The sequence below is a fragment of the Ananas comosus genome, linkage group 5 (genome assembly GCF_001540865.1).
Source record: "Ananas comosus cultivar F153 linkage group 5, ASM154086v1, whole genome shotgun sequence".
In the NCBI taxonomy this organism is placed as follows: Eukaryota; Viridiplantae; Streptophyta; class Magnoliopsida; order Poales; family Bromeliaceae; genus Ananas; species Ananas comosus.
This window is the reverse complement of record NC_033625.1, coordinates 10,466,758-10,488,358: the sequence shown is the minus strand read 5'-3', so window position 1 is coordinate 10,488,358 and position 21,601 is coordinate 10,466,758. Positions and strand designations below refer to the sequence as shown.

General features: G+C 38.1%; 1 protein-coding gene across 5 annotated transcripts in view; it reads left to right on the top strand.

Annotated features, from left to right (window-relative positions):
* Positions 1 to 20,654, top strand: part of LOC109710810 — a 45,609-nt gene extending 24,955 nt beyond the window's left edge. For 3 of the 5 annotated variants that reach the window (XM_020233582.1, XM_020233581.1, XM_020233580.1), the window contains exon 12: positions 20,292 to 20,654. In XM_020233582.1, the coding sequence (XP_020089171.1) occupies positions 20,292 to 20,379 (88 nt within the window). In that variant the 3' untranslated portion in view covers positions 20,380 to 20,654. Of the gene's footprint in view, positions 1 to 20,231 lie in introns of all 5 variants that reach the window. The other 2 variants (XR_002216444.1, XM_020233583.1) reach the window with 2 other exon arrangements.

Sequence of the window (21,601 nt, the reverse complement as noted above, 5' to 3'; positions counted from 1 at the left end):
TCATACTGTTTACTCGCCCTTTGGCACTTTCAAATCATATTTCACTTTTCTTTTACAGTTTTTCTGGCCCTTGGCAATATCACATAAACTCAGGTGTATTAATCCTGTATCCTTTGACGCAATAGCTCTCACATATATCAACTAAACTAGATATGCATAAATACGTCTAATCAAGTTAGTATAGTACTCTCGCCAACCTTTGGGTGTTTGGAACTACGCACGGGCTTTTCGGGCGTTCGGTCCACCATCTAGATCCTTCAAATCAACCTCTCTCTCAACTTTGGACTTTCGAGCACCCACAACGCCTTTCGGCCTCCGGAACTACTCTGAAACTATAGTTTCGGTAAAGTTTGCTTTCGAGTACTGTTTTCGTGTCCCTTTCGCGTAAAAACAGATCCAACTCAGCCCAGAACTTCACAAAAGCACTAACCATCATCTTATACTGCAACCTTGTCAATTTGCGAAGGTCCAGTATATTATAGAAAAACAACAACAAAGGAAATTGAAAAATAGTTTCTAGTAGATATAGTCGCCGATAGTGGCGACTTTCGCCACTAGGTCTACTCAATGCATCATTAGTATTGGCTGTAGACAGAACAGTAAAATGACGAGTATAATAAACTATCAACTACTATGCTTACTATTATGCCTCAATACAAATGAAATACCAACGGTAGGATTACATGTTTTATTATGTAACAAATGTGATGACTAATAGCAAACATCATACCATCCGATCCCAACGACTGACTTATAGCTCACCCAAGCTCGCACCGTGCCTAGTGAGACATCGAACAATCGCACATGAACTCCTTAAGGCTCTCAACTGTAGGCAGCTTGAACACTCGCATAGCTGCATGGCTACACCTCCGGAGGACCATCTCGTGAGGACCCCAACATGAGTAAATAAGTAGTTGAGCTCAATTTGCTTTTTGTAGGCTATAATCACATGTCATGATCAACAAGATCTCATAACTCTCTTTTTGTGTGTTAACTTCACATAATTTCATGTCCTAGTAATCAACAAAAAGAAACTCGTATATGAAGTAACATAGTTTGGTTTAGAGATGTCAACGTGTCGGATTTGGGGCGGATTTTCAGAAACCCGAACCCGACTCCAAACTCGAGACCCGAATGAACCCGAACACGACGGATTTTAAAAATCCATATCCAAACCCGAACCCGACCAAAAATCCGAAACCCGAACCCGAACCCGAACCCGAACTCGAACCCGAAAATTTGAACCCGAAACAATTATCTTTTTTCAATATTTCAAAATATATTATATTAAATCTAAATTTTTAAAATACAAATTCAAATATAACATTAAATTATATATATATATATATATATATATATATATATATTATAATACAAAATAAATTAGGGTTCGGGTTGGGTTTGGGTCGGGTTCGGGTTCGGGTCGGGTACAGTCAAAATCCATATCCGAATCCATATCCGTCGGGTTTCTATTTTTGATATCCATATCCGAATCCATATCCATTTATCATCGGATATATCCGTTTCATTCGGGTTCGGGTTCGGATAAAATTTCGGGTATCCACACCCATTGACATCCCTAGTCTGGTTTCGGAGTTCCTTTTCTTCTTGAGCCAAAATGCGAACCAGTTGTTATTCGTGGTGAAAGTCTTAATGCAACTCCAAGGCGCAAAATCAATGACATGAGAAAGATCAAATGTATGCTTTTGATACATGAAATACATCATGAACTCCCACGAGGTTGAGCGGCAAAGGAATCCAGTATGCCATTAGTCCAACTCGCTCCAACACTTCTAAAGGACCAATGTATCAGGGACTTAACTTCCCATGCATCCTAAATCTCTTCACTCCTTTAGATGGCGAAATCTTCAAGAATACCTGTTCTCCAACTTGGAACTCAAGGTCATGTTTCGTTTGTCAGAATATAGCTTTTGTCGACTTTGAGCTGTCACCAAATGTTGTCGTGCAATTCCTACTTTTTTTTCTGCTTTCACCAACACATCGGGGCCCAAAGTTGTCTTCTCACCAACTTCACTCCAATGCAAATGCGATTGACACTTTCTTCCATATAATGCCTCAAAGGGAGATATTCTAATGCTTGCTTTATAACTGTTATTGTAAGCAAACTCCACCATTTGTATGTGTTGATGCCATCCACCAACATAGTTAAGGATGTAAGCTCGAAGCATATCTTTTAAAAATTGAATTGTTTTCTCCAATTGTCCATCAGTTTGTGAGCGAAATGCCATACTTAAGTTCAACTGAGTCCCTAAGGCTTTATTTAGGCTCTTTCAAAAGTGCGATACAAATCCTGGGTCTCGATTTGACACAATCAAGGTACGCACTCCATGAAGGCGCACATTCTTGTTCAAGTAAATTTGTGCAATCTTATCCTTTGACCAAGTAGTATAGATAGAAAAAAAGTGAGCAAATTGTTAGTTTGTCCTTTATCGCCTACACCGCATCATGTGATTAGTATAACTGTCACAATGTTCGTTGTACAAGTAGTGGCGCCCGAACTTAAGAACAAAGATCATAGCTGCCAACTCCAGATCATGTGCAGGATGATTCTTTTCATATTCTTTCAGTTGTCAGGAAGTATAGGCAATCACCCTGCATCAATACGCAATCCAATCCACCTTGCGAGGCATCACCAATTCACCATAAATCACAAATTCTTTTTCCATAACTACTAGGGCAAGACTAGAAGCCGACATCAGTTTACTCTTCAGTACCTCAAAACTTCTTTGGCACTCGTTGTTCCAAATGTATAGTTCCTTTGTAATTCAAGTGAGTAGAGTGGAGATCTTTGCGAATCTTTCCACAAACCGACGGTAATATCCAACAAGCCTAAGAAAACTCCTCACTTCGGTGATATTTGCCGAGACTGTCTTGTTTCGTCGTCTTCTTCGTGATCTTAGTGCACAGCTACGACATCCAATTACCATCTACTGTGATAATCTCAGCGCGACATACATGGCGACCAATTCGATATTACATGCGTGCACCAAGCACAGCGAGCTAGGGGTGGCAATCCAGCTTGCTGTTCGTGAGCCAGCTCGTGTTCGGCTCGAAATGATCTCGAGATCGAATTGCTCGTTTAGTAAACGAGCCGAACACGGGCTAAATTTTTCAGCTCGTTTAATAAACGAGCCGAACACGAGCTGGGGTCAGCTCGCTCGTGTTCGGCTCGATAACAGCTCAAATACATATATTTTATATTTATATAATTTATTTAATTTATATTTTTATATATAAATAAATAATTATATATAATATATATTTTTATTATTTAATTTTTAGCAAAATAAAAATATAAATGCGAGCTTAATTATAAAAAGACTTATTTATATGTAAAGTTTCAACTATTAGATCAAAGTCTAATGGATAAGATTTTATAAATTTATTTTTTATATATATTCAATCTAATCCTTTTTAACTTATTGTTCGTTGGCCAGCTCGTGAGCCAGCTCTTTTTCGGCTCGATACTTTAACGAGCCAGCTTGTGTTCGGCTCGTTTATTAAACGAGCTGAACACGAGCTGGCCCCAGCTCGCTCGTGTTTAGCTCGTTTACACCCCTACAGCGAGCCGGACCATCATTGAGAAAGTACAATGGGTGACTTAATGCATATTTCTTCCGACAAGCAGCTTGTCGACATCTTCACCAACTATTTTCTACCTCTCGGTTCTGAGGGATGCTGGCGTAGTTAGGGTTTATTTGTATTTTCTTTTTGTATTATTGGTTTAGTGAGTCACATGAATGTCGCATGACTATACTTGTGTATTGTTTATAAATACTAATGAAAATCCTAGGGGCCTGCGCTTTCGTCTCATGCTTTCAGTTTGAAATATAAATGCAGTTAGGAATAAAGCATATAAGTCCTTATGAGCCCCGCTACGAGTTCATAGTGGCCGCTAAGAAACCCGCTATCTGCTTTCCGCTTTGATAATCCCCAAACGTTATGTATCTACTATTCGGTATTTACAAACTTGCATAGATTAGAAAATAAAGGAGAGAGTTAGGAAGCTTGACCAATTCTTCCATATTGAGAGAAAGGAGAAAAGAATACTGAGGAATCCAAGCTAGAGAGACAGAAGATAATTGGGAAAACCCTAATTTCTAACAATTTCATTCTTTCATATTTTAGCTGCATTAGGTACAATGGAACTTATTTATAATAGATTTGAATAGAAACAAATTCCTTAAAAGAAAGGAGTTCTACCAAACACTTTAACAACCCTCTTTGGAATATAAAACAGATTCTTGAAATGAAGAGATTCTTTGTCTTCCTAAACCAACAATTATTAGAAACATAAAAACTTCCAACGATATCTAGGATTTTAGTTTTCTAAGGTAACAAAAGAAAAATGTTTTATTTTATATTGTTAATTTATAGACTCCATTAATTGCTTTTGCTGCAAGCATCGCGCCCTTGAGGTGTATACAGTTGTTGGGTCCAATAAAGTGCCACACTGTGCTAATTGATGGTGAATTCCAACATTTGAATTGTTTAGGAAATGTTGCGCCATTGACTCGATCTTTGCCAAAGAGTTGTGTGACGTTTCTTAGGGAACTTAGATTAATCGTGTTGCACCTTTTGGGCAACCATTTCGTATTTTGGCATCAAATATTGTGATGCACATAAGAGAGTCATTGGGAAAAGTAAGAAATACAGTAGGAAGATATTGGTAGAAGACTAAGGATGAAGTTAGGAAAAGCAATATAATCTGACCCAAGAATCCTTCATAAGCTCTGATTCCAGTTGATGCAATCCAATGTTTAAAAGGAACTTTAAATTACTTAAAACTAAAGTAGAAGATAAAGAAGGAGAGAGTTAAGAAGCTTGACCAATCCATGCCAAAAAAGAAGAGGAAGAAGAATACCGACCAATCCAGGCCAAAGAGACAGAGAGAGAAGGTAATTAGGAAAACCCTAATCTTCAAAAATTTCATTCATTTACAATTTAACTGCATTAGCTACAGTAGATTTGGATTGAAAACTTAAAGTAGAAAATTCTACATTAACCCTTTAATGACCATTGTTTGACATTTACGACATATCTAAGCAATCTAGGCAAATCCTTTAAATGAAATTATTCTCTATATTCCTTAACTAGAAATTATTCACAATTTAAAAATAATCCCACGAAATACGGGATTTACAGTTTTCCAAAACAACGAAATAAAATAAATTTATCTTATATTTTTTAATTTAAAGACTCCATTAGTATGTGAGGAGTCCACTAATGAGATATAAAAAAATAAAATAAATTTTACTCGATTTTGTTTCTATTTTTAGGAAATTGTATATCTCATACTTAGTTGGATTAGTTTTTGAATTTTGAATAATAGTTAGTTAAAGATAGAATTGAATCTCTTGTTTTAAGGTGCTTATTTAGATTTAATATGGATTTATGGTTGTGCGGGTATTAGGTAAAATTCCTTTTACGGGATATGTTAAGTTCAGATCTATTATAAATAAGTCCCATTTGGGCCAATGTGAAAGAGATTTAAATGAATGAATTTTTAGAGTTGGGTTTGTTATGGATTTTGTGTTGGCATATTTCGTGATTTGAGTTGAAGTTTTGAAGAGTTCGGTTTGTTATTATAGTATCTGAAAAGACTCGAAGATTCCGCGAAGAACTCAAGGAAAACTCACAAATTGAATTCATGATGCTTATGTATAATCTAAATGTTTTCATGGTGATTCATATCTATTTACAGCATTGGAAGTGATGAAATATATTTAAATCGGATTAGAAAAGTTTTTGGAACTAGGGTTTTTAATATTACTCAATTTTACATTGAATAATGGTACTGAAAAAGAGTTACTCAAAAACAGATTTGAAAAATCTTAGTTTTTATGCTGGGTACCGATACCCAAAGATTAGTTCCTCAAAATCCGCGAGTAGCAGTTTTGGAATTTGAACTGCATATCGGTACCAAAGGTTGAGTACCGGTACTGATTTACTGGAGTACTGGTACTGATTCGGCTGCGTACCTGTATACAATATAGAAATTTGCTGGTTATGTCTTTGAGTACATGAACTCAGCTTCGTATATCGGTACACAATATGCATATTTGTTTTATTACTTCTAATCCGATTCTAATTGATTCAAAAGGCTATAAACATATACTTAGGGTTTCTCAATCACGTGAATTAACTCAGAATCCATCTGAGAGCAACTCTAGAGGCTAGATTTCCTTCTAAATGTTTCTTCCACAAATTAGCCTCTTCCAGGTCAATTCAAAGGTTCTTTGGTTTCAACTTTTGTGTTGAATTGATCTGTTTTTTGCTTAGAAACTTTTTCCTTGGTTTCTTAATGATATTCTAAGCTTTCTCTGTCAAAATGTTTATATGTTACTTTGTTTGAGTGCTTGCAGTCCATATGTCTAGGTGATTATTTGGCAATAAAAAACACAAACTAGTTGTAATTTTCTTCTTGTTTATTTTAATTAAAAAAAAAGATGCCTTTTGGCTTCTTACCACATTGCATTGTGTATAACGCAGCAGAAGTATTCATTCATACCTTTTACAGAAGTGACTTGTGCTAGAATCTGATCCGGATCGTAGAGGTTGATTCACGTGTCCTCGGATCGTCCACGAAGGTCTTGTAAGCGGTAGATCGAGCTACGAACGAGCTAGATCTATAATCCATCGCTCAAGACCCTTTAGAAGCAATAGATTAATAGAAGATGTGGTTTCTCTCTCACAAGATGGCGCACAAATTTCTCATGAATTTCTAGATATTTTTCTACTTTTTCTTGTTCATATTTTATGAGAGTCGCTTGTATATTTATAAGGGATCCTGACACCCTAACAGGTAAGTAGAAGATTAGGTTGAATCGGTTTATGATTGCTATCCTAATATGGCTAGAATATATCTCTAATTAGCTTTGCAAATTAAAAGCGAGATTGAGTCTAGTCCAATTAGACAACATAACAACCGTCAGATTGAGCCTGATCATGGGCGCAAACGATTCAATTTCCCACTCGTACATAACGGGATCGATGCCATCGTGACTACTTCCTCAACATTACACCACTACTGATTCCATTCATACATGGAAATGAACGGTTAGACTGTCGAGTCAATCTGCATTCTGGGAGCTCTACACTAGAAACCGCATAAGGCTAGTATAGAGACATCAACCCACAAAAAATATTAACTCGCGATGCCCTAGACCATTAGATTACATTAGGTTCAGCATCTCTAATCCCTCAAAGGGCCATGCTAACCTCTATTGTGCACATTATGACACTATACTCATGATTATCTCGCTATGTTGAAGCGACACAACCTGTCAGCAATGAGTCAAAGTGTCTCAATGTAATCCAGCTGGTCTTCCTTGAGCATTTATGCTATTAAGTTGAGAACTGATTGCTTTTCTAACAATGCCTTGTGAAGCTGCATCACTCCTAACTGTAGGAAACATGTCAAAGCAACATCAATTCTTTTACCTAACGACATAGTCAAAAGTCACTAAGGGCGTCTAACATATACCGGACATCATTTTGAGGCGATGTCCGGCATATGTTAGATGCTCTTAGTGACTTTTGACTATGTCGTTAGGTAAAAAGAATTGATGTCCATAAAAACTCACACGACGAGGAAGCAGGAATCCATTTACTCATCTCCATCATTTGGTCGCTTAAGCATATGTAGTATGAAATACATGCTATGACAGAGAATCTCAATAAGCGTATGTCTTTCTCAATGCCATATGGATCGTAGCTCTCTCACTCTCGAAGTGTCTAGCCTGAGTTCTTCATTTGGTCGCTATCTCAAACGCCAAACGGTGAGTTCACATTCGGCTCTAAATGTACAAGCCATAGTCGCCGTATGAATCACGGAAATATCCGTTTTTGGTCTGGCTGAATCACGGAAATATCCGTATTTGGTCTCGCTTATGACCTCATCTTGGTGCAAACCAAGGCGGCTTCCTTGAATGCCTCAATTTTTGCTCGCTCTTTGCAGCGCCGAAAAAAATGATTGCCCGTGTGAGAGGGCCAATCAGCGTGCGACATACTATCAACCTATTTTCAACAAGATAGGATATATATGTATGCGTGCTAATGTTAATGAATATCTTTGCCAAAAGAATTATTTGCATTTAAATAACCAAAGAATATTACCAAAAGACTAAATAATTGACTGTCTATACAATCAAATCTTACGAAGTCCAAAGGCTTTAACATGAGCCAAAAATAATTATCTAACAATGGGCTTAGTCAGAGGATCAGCAATCATTTGACTTGTGGAAATGCGTTTCGGAATTATTTCCTTCTGTGCCACTACTTCACGAATAAAGTGATACTTCAAGTCGATATGCTAGTCTTGCCATGATGTTTAGGATCTTTCGAGTATGCAATTGTTGCCATACTGTCAGAATAGATCGTTACGGAATGGAAGCACAAGTGACAACTCCAAGATTTTGAAGGAACCTCTTCAACCAAATAGCCTCTTGAGTTGCTACAGAGCATGCCACGAACTTTGCTTCCAAGGTGGATAGAGTCACATAGGTCTGCTTTTTGCTATTCCAAGATATGGCGCCATTATTAAGCAAGAAGGCATATCCTGATGTCGACTTACGCTCATCAATCTCATCAGCTCAATCCACATTGCTATAACTGACGAGACGTAAATCTGTACCTTGGTAGCATAACACATAATTCAAAGTCCCTCTAAGGTAGCGGAGTATCCTCTTAACTGCCTTCCGGTGGTCCAATCCTGGATTGGATTGAAAACGGCTGACTAGGCCCACAACATAGCATATATCAGGTGGAATACATATTATAGCGTACATCAGGCTCCCAATTGCACTAGCATATGGAATCCAATTCATCTTATCTTTCTCTTCAGAAGTTTAAGGCATTATTTAAGGTTCAGACTCTTACCTTCAGCAACAGAAGTGTTAATGGGTTTGTAATTGTGTATCTGAAATCGTTCTAAAATCTTTTTAAGTTTTTTGAGACAAACCTAAGAGTTTCTTTGAACTATTTTGCAGGATCTTTGATTCTAAGCACATAATTCACTTCACCCATGTCCTTTATCTGGAAATTAGAGGACAGCCGCATTTGAGTGGTGACAATCATCTCCTTGTCATTCTTGGCCAATAAAATGTCATCAACATATAAGGAAATGATTAGATAATTTTTCTTGAATCATTTAACATACACGCAATGATCTTCCTCAATCATCGTAAACCTATTCTCAGTGATGGCTCGATGAAATCGAATGTACAACATGTCTGGATGACTGTTTAATACATAGATGGATCGTAAGAGCTTGCGAACTTTATGCTCCTCACCTTCCACAGCGAAATCAGTAGGCTGATCCATGTAGATCTTATCTAGCTCTCCATTGAAAAATGTAGTTTTGATGTCCATTTGGTAAAGTTTCAAATTCAAATGCGCGACAATGGCCAAGATCAAGGGATTCGAAGCAAACCTTACAATAGGAGAGAAGGTTTCCTCGTAATCAACACCTTAGTTGGTGAAACCCTTTGCTACCAGGTGAGCCTTATACCTATTGATTGAACCGTCCGCTTTGCGCTTAACCTCTAAAACCCATTTATTTCTAATGGTCTTGCGATCTCAAGTCAACCAAGATATGATTTGACTTCATTGATTGCATTTTCTTTACCATTGCATTTAACCATTTCTTACAAGTAGGCTGTCATGCCTGGGCCCCTGCGGAAGCCTATCCGGCACGTGCACAGACCCGTCGTGCGCACAAGACACCCCGAGTGCACACAAGGTGTCTACCAAAAGAACCAGCTAACAAAGAGAGTAGAAAAATAATCCTAACAAGGTAATTAGAGCATGCGTGCTAAACTTTGAAATAATTCAACAATTTTACTATAAATATAAACCTTTCATAAGACATACAATAAGTCACATACAAAAGTGCATCTCATGAATTAAATGGTCTAATACACCTTTCACTACTAAAACAAAAGAAAGGTGTCTCGGGTCCACCTAGGCACACCAAAGAGATTCTAGCTAGTCGCTAGCCCCTTGCCGCGATCCCTAGCCTCTCCCGTAGTGGAAGGCTCCGAAATAAAAATAAATAAACAATGGGGGTGAGAACTATTAAACAATAGTTCTCAGTGGGTAAGCCGTCGAGAAAAGCGAATTACACCACTAGGTCAACTGAGGCAAGATAGTAAGTAGTTAAAGATAAAGCATGGATAAAGTAAATGAAGTTGAGATTCAAGTACTATAATGCCTCTAAACGACTAAGCCAATTAACATGTATGCAATTCTACCACTATCAAATGTGTTAAGTGTGTAACGACTAACAAGTATGTCCAAGCACTATGAATGCATCAACCAGTTGTGATATACAATGCCAAATTTAATTAACTTTCACCCAATCATCGGGGACTTATACAAGGTAACGTCCTGGCTTGTGCCATGCCTAATGGCCTTGTGATAGTCAACATTCTGTCACGCCCCGGGACCCAGCGGAAGCCCGCCCGGCGCGTGCCCAGACCCGCCATACGTCTAAAACGTATAAGGCGTCTAAAAACAACAATAATAAAAGCAATAATACAAGACATCTAGGAGTATCAGAGCATAATAAATGTCTAAATGCTACAACAAGGGATAAGGATAAAACTGTAAATTCACTAAATAAAACATAAAGTGATACAAGAAAATCCCAGATACAAGTGCTGTAGGTAGATACATAGGTGGTCTCTATACATGGATACAAAACCTCTCACTCTCTCAACTACAAAAGAAAGAGTAACCCATTCTAGGCAAAGTACGCCTTCTCGCTAGCTAGCTAGCGATCCCCTTGCCGCCATCCCGTGCCTCGCCGGTGCCGAAGGCTCTGAAAAGAAACCATAAAACAGGGCGTGAGAACTATTAAAAATAGTTCCAGTGGGCAATTACTGACTTCAGTGAATGCTCCACAAGGTCCAAAGCTACAAAAGATGTCAGTGACAGTAACAGTAGAAAAGCGAAAGTAAGTAAAAATAATGTAACCTACTACAACATGATATCTCTACTTAGCGTAATTAGCATAAGTATGAAGCAATTATGTATGAAGTAAAGTCTCCAACTATCATAATATTCACAATGCGAAATAGTAAAGTTCCGTTGTTTACTATTCTAGTCAATGTCCAAGTAATACTCTAAGTCATCATCTGTCCAATGTATAATGAATACTCAAGTCAAATCTGAAGAGACCACCCCGAAGGCTGTCTATGGCCCTGAGACCCACCCGAGGCTGTTGGCTGTGTCGAGCCTAATGGCCCCGTGGTAGTCAACATCCCCACCCTAGGAATGAGCCTGGCCACGGCAATCCACTTGGCGCCCAATCCCGCACGGCGAATATGAATCACGATGGCTATCTCCGGAGTGCCGGCTTGTAGGGAGCGACCCTCACAAGCATGTGCGAATGAGCACAATGGCAAGTAGTCGTATTTCCTATCACAAGTACCAAGTCCTCATGTCTAATAACATGGAATGTATCGAATGTTCCAAAGGCCTATCTCTATGTCATCATGTCTCTAACATGGAATATATAGCAGATGTGCAATGGCTATCATCATGTCTCTAAGTTGGATTGCATAGTTTACTAATTCCAGTGCCTCTTTATGACACTTTTGTTCCACGAGTCCCAAGCATGGCATTAATATGTTCATGATGCATAGTTCACTCAATTCTAGCATGGAGACATGTTCTCAACTTGCAAAACCAAGCACTATCCACAATGCATGCAATCTACACATATAGCTCTACTATATGGAGTACAGATTTTACGATACATGAGGCATGCATGTTAAGTGTTCTAAACTCATATAAATCATGTTTAGCATGAATTTGCATTCAAAATACTTACAAAAAGTTTAGAAGGCATAGGGCCATTTGTTCCCATTTTCATGAAGTCAAACCCACCAAAATCGACTTCTTCGTTCGCCGAACGAAGGTATCCACAAGCTTCCTAGTATCTAGAAACATCAAAATAGGTCATCTAAACGAAACGAAGAGCAAATAGCTCAATCATGAAGGCTCCTCAAGTAGGGTTGAAGAAAACTCACCTCAAGTGAAAAATCTCTTTTTTATCTCAAATGGAAGGTAGAGGTCTCCAATCTAAACCTATATAAAGTTCCAAACCATTCAAATGAGGTCAAGAAGCCTCAATCCAAAAACTCCAAAATAAACCCTAAATCCCAAAATCTAGGTTTCATCTAGTAAACCTAGGAAAACATGTATCAAATAGGATTACATGCTACCAACTCAAGAGAGCTCCATCTAAGCTCAAAACACGTAGGTTGAAGTTTGCTCCTCCACAAAGCTCCAACCGCAAGTCGAAGCCCAAGGTGAGAAAATGGGAAGGAGATTGGTGCTCCAGGCCTCAAGCAAGCTCCTTCTCCTCTTCTTCTCCTTCTCTTCTCCCTCTCTTCTTCTCTCTCTAGAATGCAAAGAGTTGAGAGAATATGAGGGAAAGAGAGAGAAGAAAGGCTCTCTATAGGCTCTAAAGTAGCAAAATCCTGATAAGCCCCTCAAAAATCCCAAAATCACAACAGCCCGGTCTGGGCAGTTTTTGCCCAGAGACTGGTCTCCCGACCTGGACCGGTCTCTCAGCCTGCCCCCGAAAATCCCGTTCCGGAACCGGCTCTTCTCCTTGCGCGGGACCGTCTTCCCCGCAGACGCGCTCGGGACCGGTCTCGATCTGCCAGGGACCGGTTGCCTCGCCGGCTGCGTTAGCACTGTTCACTCTGGGGACCGTCTCTCCCATCAGGCGCGTCCCGCGAGAGTAAAACTCTCAGGACTCGGCCAAAACTCTCGAGATCGAACTTTTAGGCCGTATACCATCGACGGCCCTCCACCAAGTGTGAGAAAAGTTCGGAATACACATCGAACACTTGAACCATCGCAATTTGCAAGGTCCAGTGTGCTACACATTCCCCCTCTTAGAAATGAGCCTCGCCCATGGCGTCTATTTGGCGCCCAATCCTGCACAGAGCGAGATGATGTCGCAAGGCTAACTCCGAAGTGCCGGCTTGTAGGACGCGACCCTCACAAGCTTGTGCGAATGAGCACAAGGCAAACAGGTGATCATGCGTATGGAACCTCGTTCATCATGTCTAAAACATGGATATCACTTGAACGACCTAGAGGTCGAGTACATGTCGTAATGTCATCTCTAATGTGTTTCTCGGTTAAGTACAATCTACTTACACTTGCCAACATATCATCAACATGCAAGGTATTAGTTTTGCGTTTAACTATAGCAAGTATAAAGAATTGCACATTTCAAGTTCTAGTCTATAGTTCTACTAGTCATGTAGTGTCTCATATGATACTTATAATATCTTACATGCATACATATATTTGAACAAAAGAAGATTGATATTTCCAAAACAAATTCATATGTCATGATATGCATGTTGTTGTCACAAACCCTCTAACTACATAGAGAATGTAAAGTCTCATATATAACATGAATATGCCATGTGTCAAAAAATTCTAGATTGTCATGAATAACATAATAAAGCATCTATTAGGCCCTATAACATGATAAGAGACATAGGGGGAGTCAAACCCATCGGATAACCTTCGAATACTTGATCGTTTTCCAAACGAAGTTGTCCTCTAGACTTCTTGCACCTTAAGAAAAATTTCCAAGGGGTTACAAGTTTCTAAAAAGCTCACCACAAAAATCACCAAAAATCAAGTAGAACTAGGTGAAAATTATCTTTGACCAAGTAAAATTTGTCCAAGGTCGAAACTAAAGCAATGGGGCTTCAAATCCAATCTAAAAGTGTTCTACACCCACCAATTTAACCCCAAAAGCTCATAATAGGAAAACCTCAAAATAAACCCTAGTTTCTACAAAACTAGGTTTTCTACCAAAAATTCTTGCAAAACTCACAAATAGAGAATGCAAGAAGATTACTAACCTCAATTAAAGCTCCAAACTAAGCTATAAGATGCTAGGGTTGAAGTCCAAGTCTCAAACAAGCTCCTTCCTTCAATTTCAAGCTCCCTTCAAGGTTCTAGATGCATGCATCCATGGAGGAGATGAAGAGAAGAAAAATCCAAGGATTAGAGGGGTTGGAGGGAGGAATCTAAGAGAAAAAGGGAAAGGAACTCACCTCTCTTCATTCTCAAGCACAACCACACAAAAGTGAATGAGAGGTGTGAAGGGGTATTATACATGATGTAATAATATACCTGGAAGCCCCTCAAATCTCTGAAATTACAAACTGCAAGAAACAGTCTCTGCAGCATTGAGTATCGGTACACGAATTGGAGTATCGGTACTCGGATAATTCCGGTATCCGAAATGCAATTCTGCAAAACCCGAACGTTGGAATTTTCGGTTTCTATTGTGTTTCGGTACCCGCCTGATGTAGTACTGGTACACCACAATCGGTACCGGTACACAGTCGAGTTTTGTAAAATCCGAGAGCTGCCCAAAACTGCTCTCTACCGAGTTCCGGTACCTCATATCCAGTATCGGTACTCAACAGCAAAAATTATAGTTTCGCAGATTTTGATGTCAAAATCCGTTCTTGCGCTCATTAAGCTCCGAAAATAGGCCGACACACTCGAAACATCAACCAAAGCTTTTCTCACACTAGAACTCTACAATTTGCTTAAGGTCAGTGTGCTATAGAGGCGATGAGAGAGCCTCTTGGAAAGACCTAGGCTCATCATCATCATTATGTGCAACAACCATGAAAGTTTCCCCCTCAATCTCAAAACGAAGACGGGGAATACTCACACGTGTGCTCCTACAAAGTTGAGGCTCTTGTTCTAAAGGTAAGTCGGGAGTCACTATCCCCAGGAGGTAAATTGGAGTTGCCTTCTCTACCTCAGGCGAACGAACAAGAGTGCCAATACCGGAGTTTATTTCATGGAACTCAATTTCATTTTGGACCTCACTTCTGTAAGGAAAATCTTTCTTGAGGAATTCATCATCTTGTGGTTCTGGCTGCTTTTCAATAAACACGTATCCTTTAGTGTGTTCAAAATATCTTATGAAGATATACTTCTTCCCGCTAAAGCCCAACTTCTCATACTTGTGAGAAGTATCGTGCACACAAGCCGCCGAATCCCAATGAAGTAGGTGCTCCAAATTTGGTTTCCTGCCTGTCCACAACTCATAAGGGGTGGAAGGCACTGACTTGGAGGGCACACGATTAAGAATGTAGGCAGTTGTTAACAATGCGTTTCCCCGAAAAGAGACAGGCAAGTTTGCTTGCACCATCATTGACCTAATCATGTCAAGCAAGTGCGATTTCTCCTTTCTGCTACACTATTTTGCTGCAGAGTTCCAGGAAATGTCAGCTATCTGATTATTCGTTTTTTATTACACAATTCTTTGAATTATTTAGATAGATACTCGTGGCCTCGATCAGTACTTAAGGTTTTAATTTTCATATCTAGTTGATTCTCAACCTCATTAATATAATGTCTAAAACAATCCAATTATTTAGACCTATGGGAGATCAGATAGACTTGACCGAAGCGCGTATGGTTATCTATAAATGTAATGAAATAAGCAGCACCATGCCTTGCCCCCACATTTATTCGGTCGCAAATGTCATAGTGGATCAATTGTAAAGGAAATTCTGCTTTATAAGCTTTATTAGATGGTTTTTGGGTCTCTTTTCCCGCTAGGCAATGTTCACAAGTGTGCAGATCGATTTTAGTGAGCGAGCTCAACAGCCCGTCTCTAACTAATTTAGTCATTCTATCCTGCCCAATGTGGTCAAGACGATCATGCTATTTAATAGAAACATTGTGATCATCAATAGAAGATAGCAAGAAAAACGAATTACTATCATTATTATTATAATTAGGGAAAACTTCAAATACCACCCTTGTGGTTTCGCACTGTCATTTTGGTACCCTGTGGTTTAAAGTGTATCAATTTAGTATCCTGTGGTTTCATTTTTTTTTTTTTTTTATTATCCCTTTCACTATTTTTTTTTTCGTTAAATCAGTGACAAAGTTAAAACTAAAAGGTACTACGGTGAATATTTGATAAACCTAGGTGGGGTATTTGAAGTTTTTTTGTATATAATTTAACGAAATGTTAACGGAAGAGCTGACGAAAAGAGAAAAATGAAACCACAGGGTACTAAATTGATACACTTTAAACCACAGGGTACTAAAGTGAGAAAGTGCAAAACCACAGGGGTGGTATTTGAAGTTTGCCTTTATAATTAATGTCCAAAACCATAAAATCATTTGAAATAAAAACTCTACCATAATAAATAGTCCCAAGATAATTCTCAACTACATTCTCAAAACTAAAAGAAAAGCCTAACTGGAGCATAGCAAGTATAGAAAACAAGTTCCGTCGGATTTCTGGAGTATAAGGTACATCATGAAGATACAACGTGCGACCACCTCGCATGATCAACTTGTACGTGCTGACGCCTAATATATCGACACTGGAATCATTCCCTATGTTTACTCTCACGCTCCCAGCAGCTATGTGACGGTACTCGACGACTCCTAGCCTATCTCTCGCTACGTGGTCTGTTGCTCCTGAGTCTACAATCCACACAGAGAGATTCAGCAACAAACATGTAGAATAAACAAAATAGTGAGGATCAGGATAAAGGGATATCTTCTTTTGGCTCAGTGCAAGGTTACAGTTGTAACAAGTCATCTTCGACTTGTTCTTCTTGCCATCTCGTCTGCTTCTCTTTTTTGGGTGTTTTTCGTTTTTTAGGCACAGGTCCGCTATGGCTTTTGAGTCAGTAGTCCGCTTTTGCTTGAACTCGGATGTTATGCAAAAGTTTGACTCAGCAGTATTAGCAGTTGAGATTTTAGCAGCCTCATGGTGCTCCTCCAACTCTAGTTGTCGTGCAACGTCCTCAAAGGTTTTAACGCTTTTATTATGTGTCAAATTGATTCGCATATGTTCCCACAAATTGGGAAGGGAGCGAATCATAGCTTGAGTCAGTCAAAGTGCTGCCGATCAACTTTAACTCATGTATCATGTTTGACATTATTCTCACGTGCTGTTTCATAGTCTGATCGGCATGTTTCTTATAATTGTCAAAACACAGTAGTCAGGTTGAGCAATCTTGTGGCCGAAATCGCACCAAATTTAGTTTTGAAAGCCTCCCACATGTTTTAAACAGTAGGGTACTACTCATTCGCACAACAGATCATTTCTCATACCGTTCAGCAACGTAATGCGAGTAATGTGATCGTTTTCAAAGCCAATTGTTATAGGCTTCCATCTCTCTGCAAGCCTGAGTGCTATTGCCCTCTATGGGTTGGTCCATCTTATGACTCAAATTTTCCAGGACTTCCTACTTAGCGAGAATATATTGAATTTTATCGTGCCGATATCATAATTGTCACTGTTCAATTTCAAACCTTTGATTAGATCAGCAACAACTTGTTTTGAGTCCATACTATCTTACTAAGTTCACACAGTGCGTAGAAAAAGATATTTTAAATTAGCACAGAATACATATATTAAGTTTTGTCGCATCTCTAATTAAACAAATTGAAAAATTAGATCATAGGTGCGTAAAGGAAAATTTCGCTGTGCTCATAATCACATCACACACCCTACGCCTAATGTTTTCATTATTTAATTAAGTTGCACAAATTTATAGCATTTTGCAGGATAACATACAATTTATTCTACCACAATAAATTCCCACTCGACTAAGCGTACATAATTAATTTATATTATGCCAGAAGTTACATCTACACATCATAAAGCGTAATAAAAATCATCGCAATATTTAAATGCATTCAACATACATCACCAAGGCATATTAAATCATCTAATATGATTAAAAAATTCAAAATTATTATTCTTTTTAAAATATATAGTTTATTGATTGGCCTGTACGGGCCCAGTCCGCATGGGCCTATGCGTGCGGGTCTGCCAGCAACCGACCCGGGTGGGCCAGGATTGGCCTAGCCCGCATAGGCTTGCACGCGCGGGTATGCCCGCAAACGGCCCGCAACCGGCCCGGGTAGGCCAGGATTGGCCCTAGCAGGCCAGGACTAGCTTGGTCCGAATGGGATAGTGCTCACACGCATGGGCGGGACTGGCTTGGCCCACATGGAATTTCTTCCCCACAAGATAATAACCCTTTTTTTTAGATGGAAAAATATGGAATATTTAAACCTTTCTAGGTAGAACTTCAAATCTTGCAAATAATATATCAATAGAAAGCATATGAGGAGCTCTTCCAAATCATGTAAGATTCACAATGGGATATGCACTACACATACAAACAAGCCATCTGTGAAGTTTTGATCTAGGATTTTGTTTTTCTCACAAAATACAAAACCAAATTGAATCAAACTATAGATTTAACATATCATATAAGAGCTATAAGATATGTAAATATCATGCAATTATATCCACCCTAAAAAAATCCGCCTTTAACACCCACAAGCATGCAAGAAGAGCTCTAAACAATGGCAACTCTAGATCTACGCATGTAATCTTATTAAAAATTCATCTATGGCACGAAATAAACCTAATAATGCTCTGATACCAATGTAGAACGTAGTGGAAGTATTCATTCGTATCTTTTAAGGAAGCGACTCGCGCTAGAACGTGATAAGTCCCGAATCATAGAGGTTGATTCACGACACGGATTGTCCACGAAGGTCTTCTAACACTCCAAACCTGCTGTAGATCGAGCTATGAATGAGCTAAATCTATAAGCCACCATTCAAGACCCTCTAGAAGCAATAGGTTAATAAAGGATGTGTTTTTTCTCTCTCACAAGATGGCTCACAAATTTCTCATGAATTTCTACGTATTTTTTTATTTTCTTCTTGTTCGTCTTTTTTGAGAGAATCGCCTGTATATTTATGAATGATCCCAACACTCTAATAGGTAAGTAGAAGATTAGGCCGAATCGGTTTATAATTACTATTCTAATATGGCTAGAATATATCTCTAATTAGCTTTCCAATTTAAAAGCGAAATTAACTCTAGTCCAGTTAGACAATATAACCGTCAGAGCCAGCGTGATCATAGGTACACCTGATTTGGTTTGATCGAATGCCAACACATTGCAAGCTAGCCAAAATGCTAAGAGTAGGAAAAATTGTCCAGCGGTACATTTAAAGCACATAGTGAAAAATAATGGCAACAATACCAAAGGAGGCCTATATGTTTGCACTTTGAATTTGGCACTAGGTCAATAGCTCGCAGAGTAGTTGTCAAAAGCAAGGATTTAAGTGCCCATGGTGCCGTATCGTGCCAACAAGATTTCGGCACGATACAGCCCCCGTATCGTTGGCACAGGTCAAAACTCTATAATTTTCAAATTAGTAAGTAATTTTCTCAATAAAGTTCAAAAGATTTGATAAAGATACATAGTAAACTGTTAGAATATTTTGTTGCTAAAGGAAATAAATATTTTATGTTATTATGTGTTAGTACACATGTATTTTTTGTGACCGGCACGCATCAGTACAACCCGACAAGCACCGTGCTGTAATTTTCCGGCATGACCCCGTGCCACGGCACTTAAATTCATGGTTAGAAGTACTTTAGATCATAACTATGGAGGCCATTTGTAAGGAAACATTTGCTGTACCATCTACTCAATAGAGAATAACTGATGCAGGACAGGTTCAGGTTAGCTCTACTTGTTACTGAGGTTTTGATCAGAGTTTTACTTGTTGATTAATTAAGTTTAATTTGTCATTTTTTTTGGATAATTTAGATAAATTTCTTATTGGGTTGATGACTTGAGTCAAATCTTTCGATCTTTTCTAGCTGATAAGGTTTTATGATTGGTTGGTTTTGAATTATCTATGGCTGGATAATTAGAGTGAAGTCAAGTCTTAAGTCGTAAGTGGTCCATAAGCTTGTTATGGTTTGTCGTTCAAGATAGGATAGGTTTGGCACTTTTTAAATTTGTGGGCTTTAAATGTAAGTTGAATTAACGTTTTCGGAATTGATTTGATCACAATTTTCTTTCCCTTTCTTTCCTCTGGTGGAATCCAGACTTCAAACGGTCGCTATTCTAATCATTCGCTACAGCAGTTTCTTTGCTTGCACCAATAACCTATGAATAAGAACTCGAAGAATAATGCTTATTACTATTAGATAGTGATTTTGTCAACAAACGATAGCTAAGTTTCATCCAGCAAATTTTCTTGGATATTCATACTGCACTATTCAGTTTAAATGTGGTTATCATTATTTATATTCTTCGTGCTTACTGAAAAGCTAAAAGTGGGGAAATTTTTTCCAGAGATGTCTGCTATGAACATCAGAATCATCCGAACTAAATCAGCGTGCCATTTTTTGTCAGTGGCAGCAGGACTGATACCTCAGCAAATGAGGTGCTAGTGGCAGCAGGACTGATACCTCAGCAAATGAGTAGCACCTGTAAGTTGTAGATCCTCGACTGCATTCTATCAAAGTTCCCTTTTTCCTTTCCTGGAGGTAGTTCCCCATCCAGTGTAATTTTAAAAAATTGTGTGGCAAATTTATTTTGGATCTCACTTTCAAGTGAGACAGTTGTGGTATCTAAATTTTATAGCAAAGAAGAATTTTGCCCTGTTTGTTTCTGAAGAATGTTTGTATCGATTGTGCAAGATGTTGTGATCATTCAATGAGAATCTAACGATTTGTACTTTTATGAAAACAAACATAAATCTTGAGAGTGCTACAGTATGCAACGGTTGGCGCTACTTGAGTTTCTCAGCCACGAGTCTTAATTTTCTGATGCTGGAGTTTTGGAGTTTACATGAATTTACATGCACCAGTAAATTCGTTAGAACGTGATCTGTTTTTGAAAATTCTAGTATTTTTTATCCTATTTTACATTATTGTATATATGATGTATTGAGCTTGTTTTCAATATTGTTAACATCGTGCTTAAAATATGTCTTTATATTTAGGGTTTTGTTTGGTTTATCTAATTTAGGCTCCGGAATCGGAATGAGATTCATTGCTTCGTAGTTGCTTGTTTTAGAGCAGTCAAACTTCCATTCTTATTCCAAAGAGCAATCAAATTTCCATTCTTATTCCACTTTGGAATGAGAATATTCAATCTATTTATGGCTCGATTCGATTTTGAATCATGGTTTGACCCACCTTATAATAAACCACTCAATTTTTTTTCGCAAACATCTCTCTTCTTCATTATTCTCTTCTTTTATCAAAGCTCTCTTACAAAATTCTAGATATTTTAATTGTTAATTTTAATTTCCATTCCAATAATGAACTAAGGGCATGTTTGGTTTCAAAATAGGAATTGAAAGGTCGGAAGCGCAAACAAAATGATAAAATCAAGAATTTATTTGGCTCATAAGAGAAAGTGAAATCAGAAGTATGTGCAAATTAAAATTTTCATTAAATTTAAATTTGTTATTCACATTTGTAATAAAAAATTTGAATCCAAATTTGAACTTATAATTTGAACTTAAATTTGAATATACAATTCAAGTTCAAGGTCAAAGTCAAAATTTAAAATTAGAACTATTAAATTAAAATTTTAAAAATTTAAAATTTAATTTTAAATTCATGATTTACATTCAAAATTGAAATTATGATTTGATTTAATGAATTTATATTTAGATTTATATTTGAATTCAAATAGTTATTAGTGAATTTTTT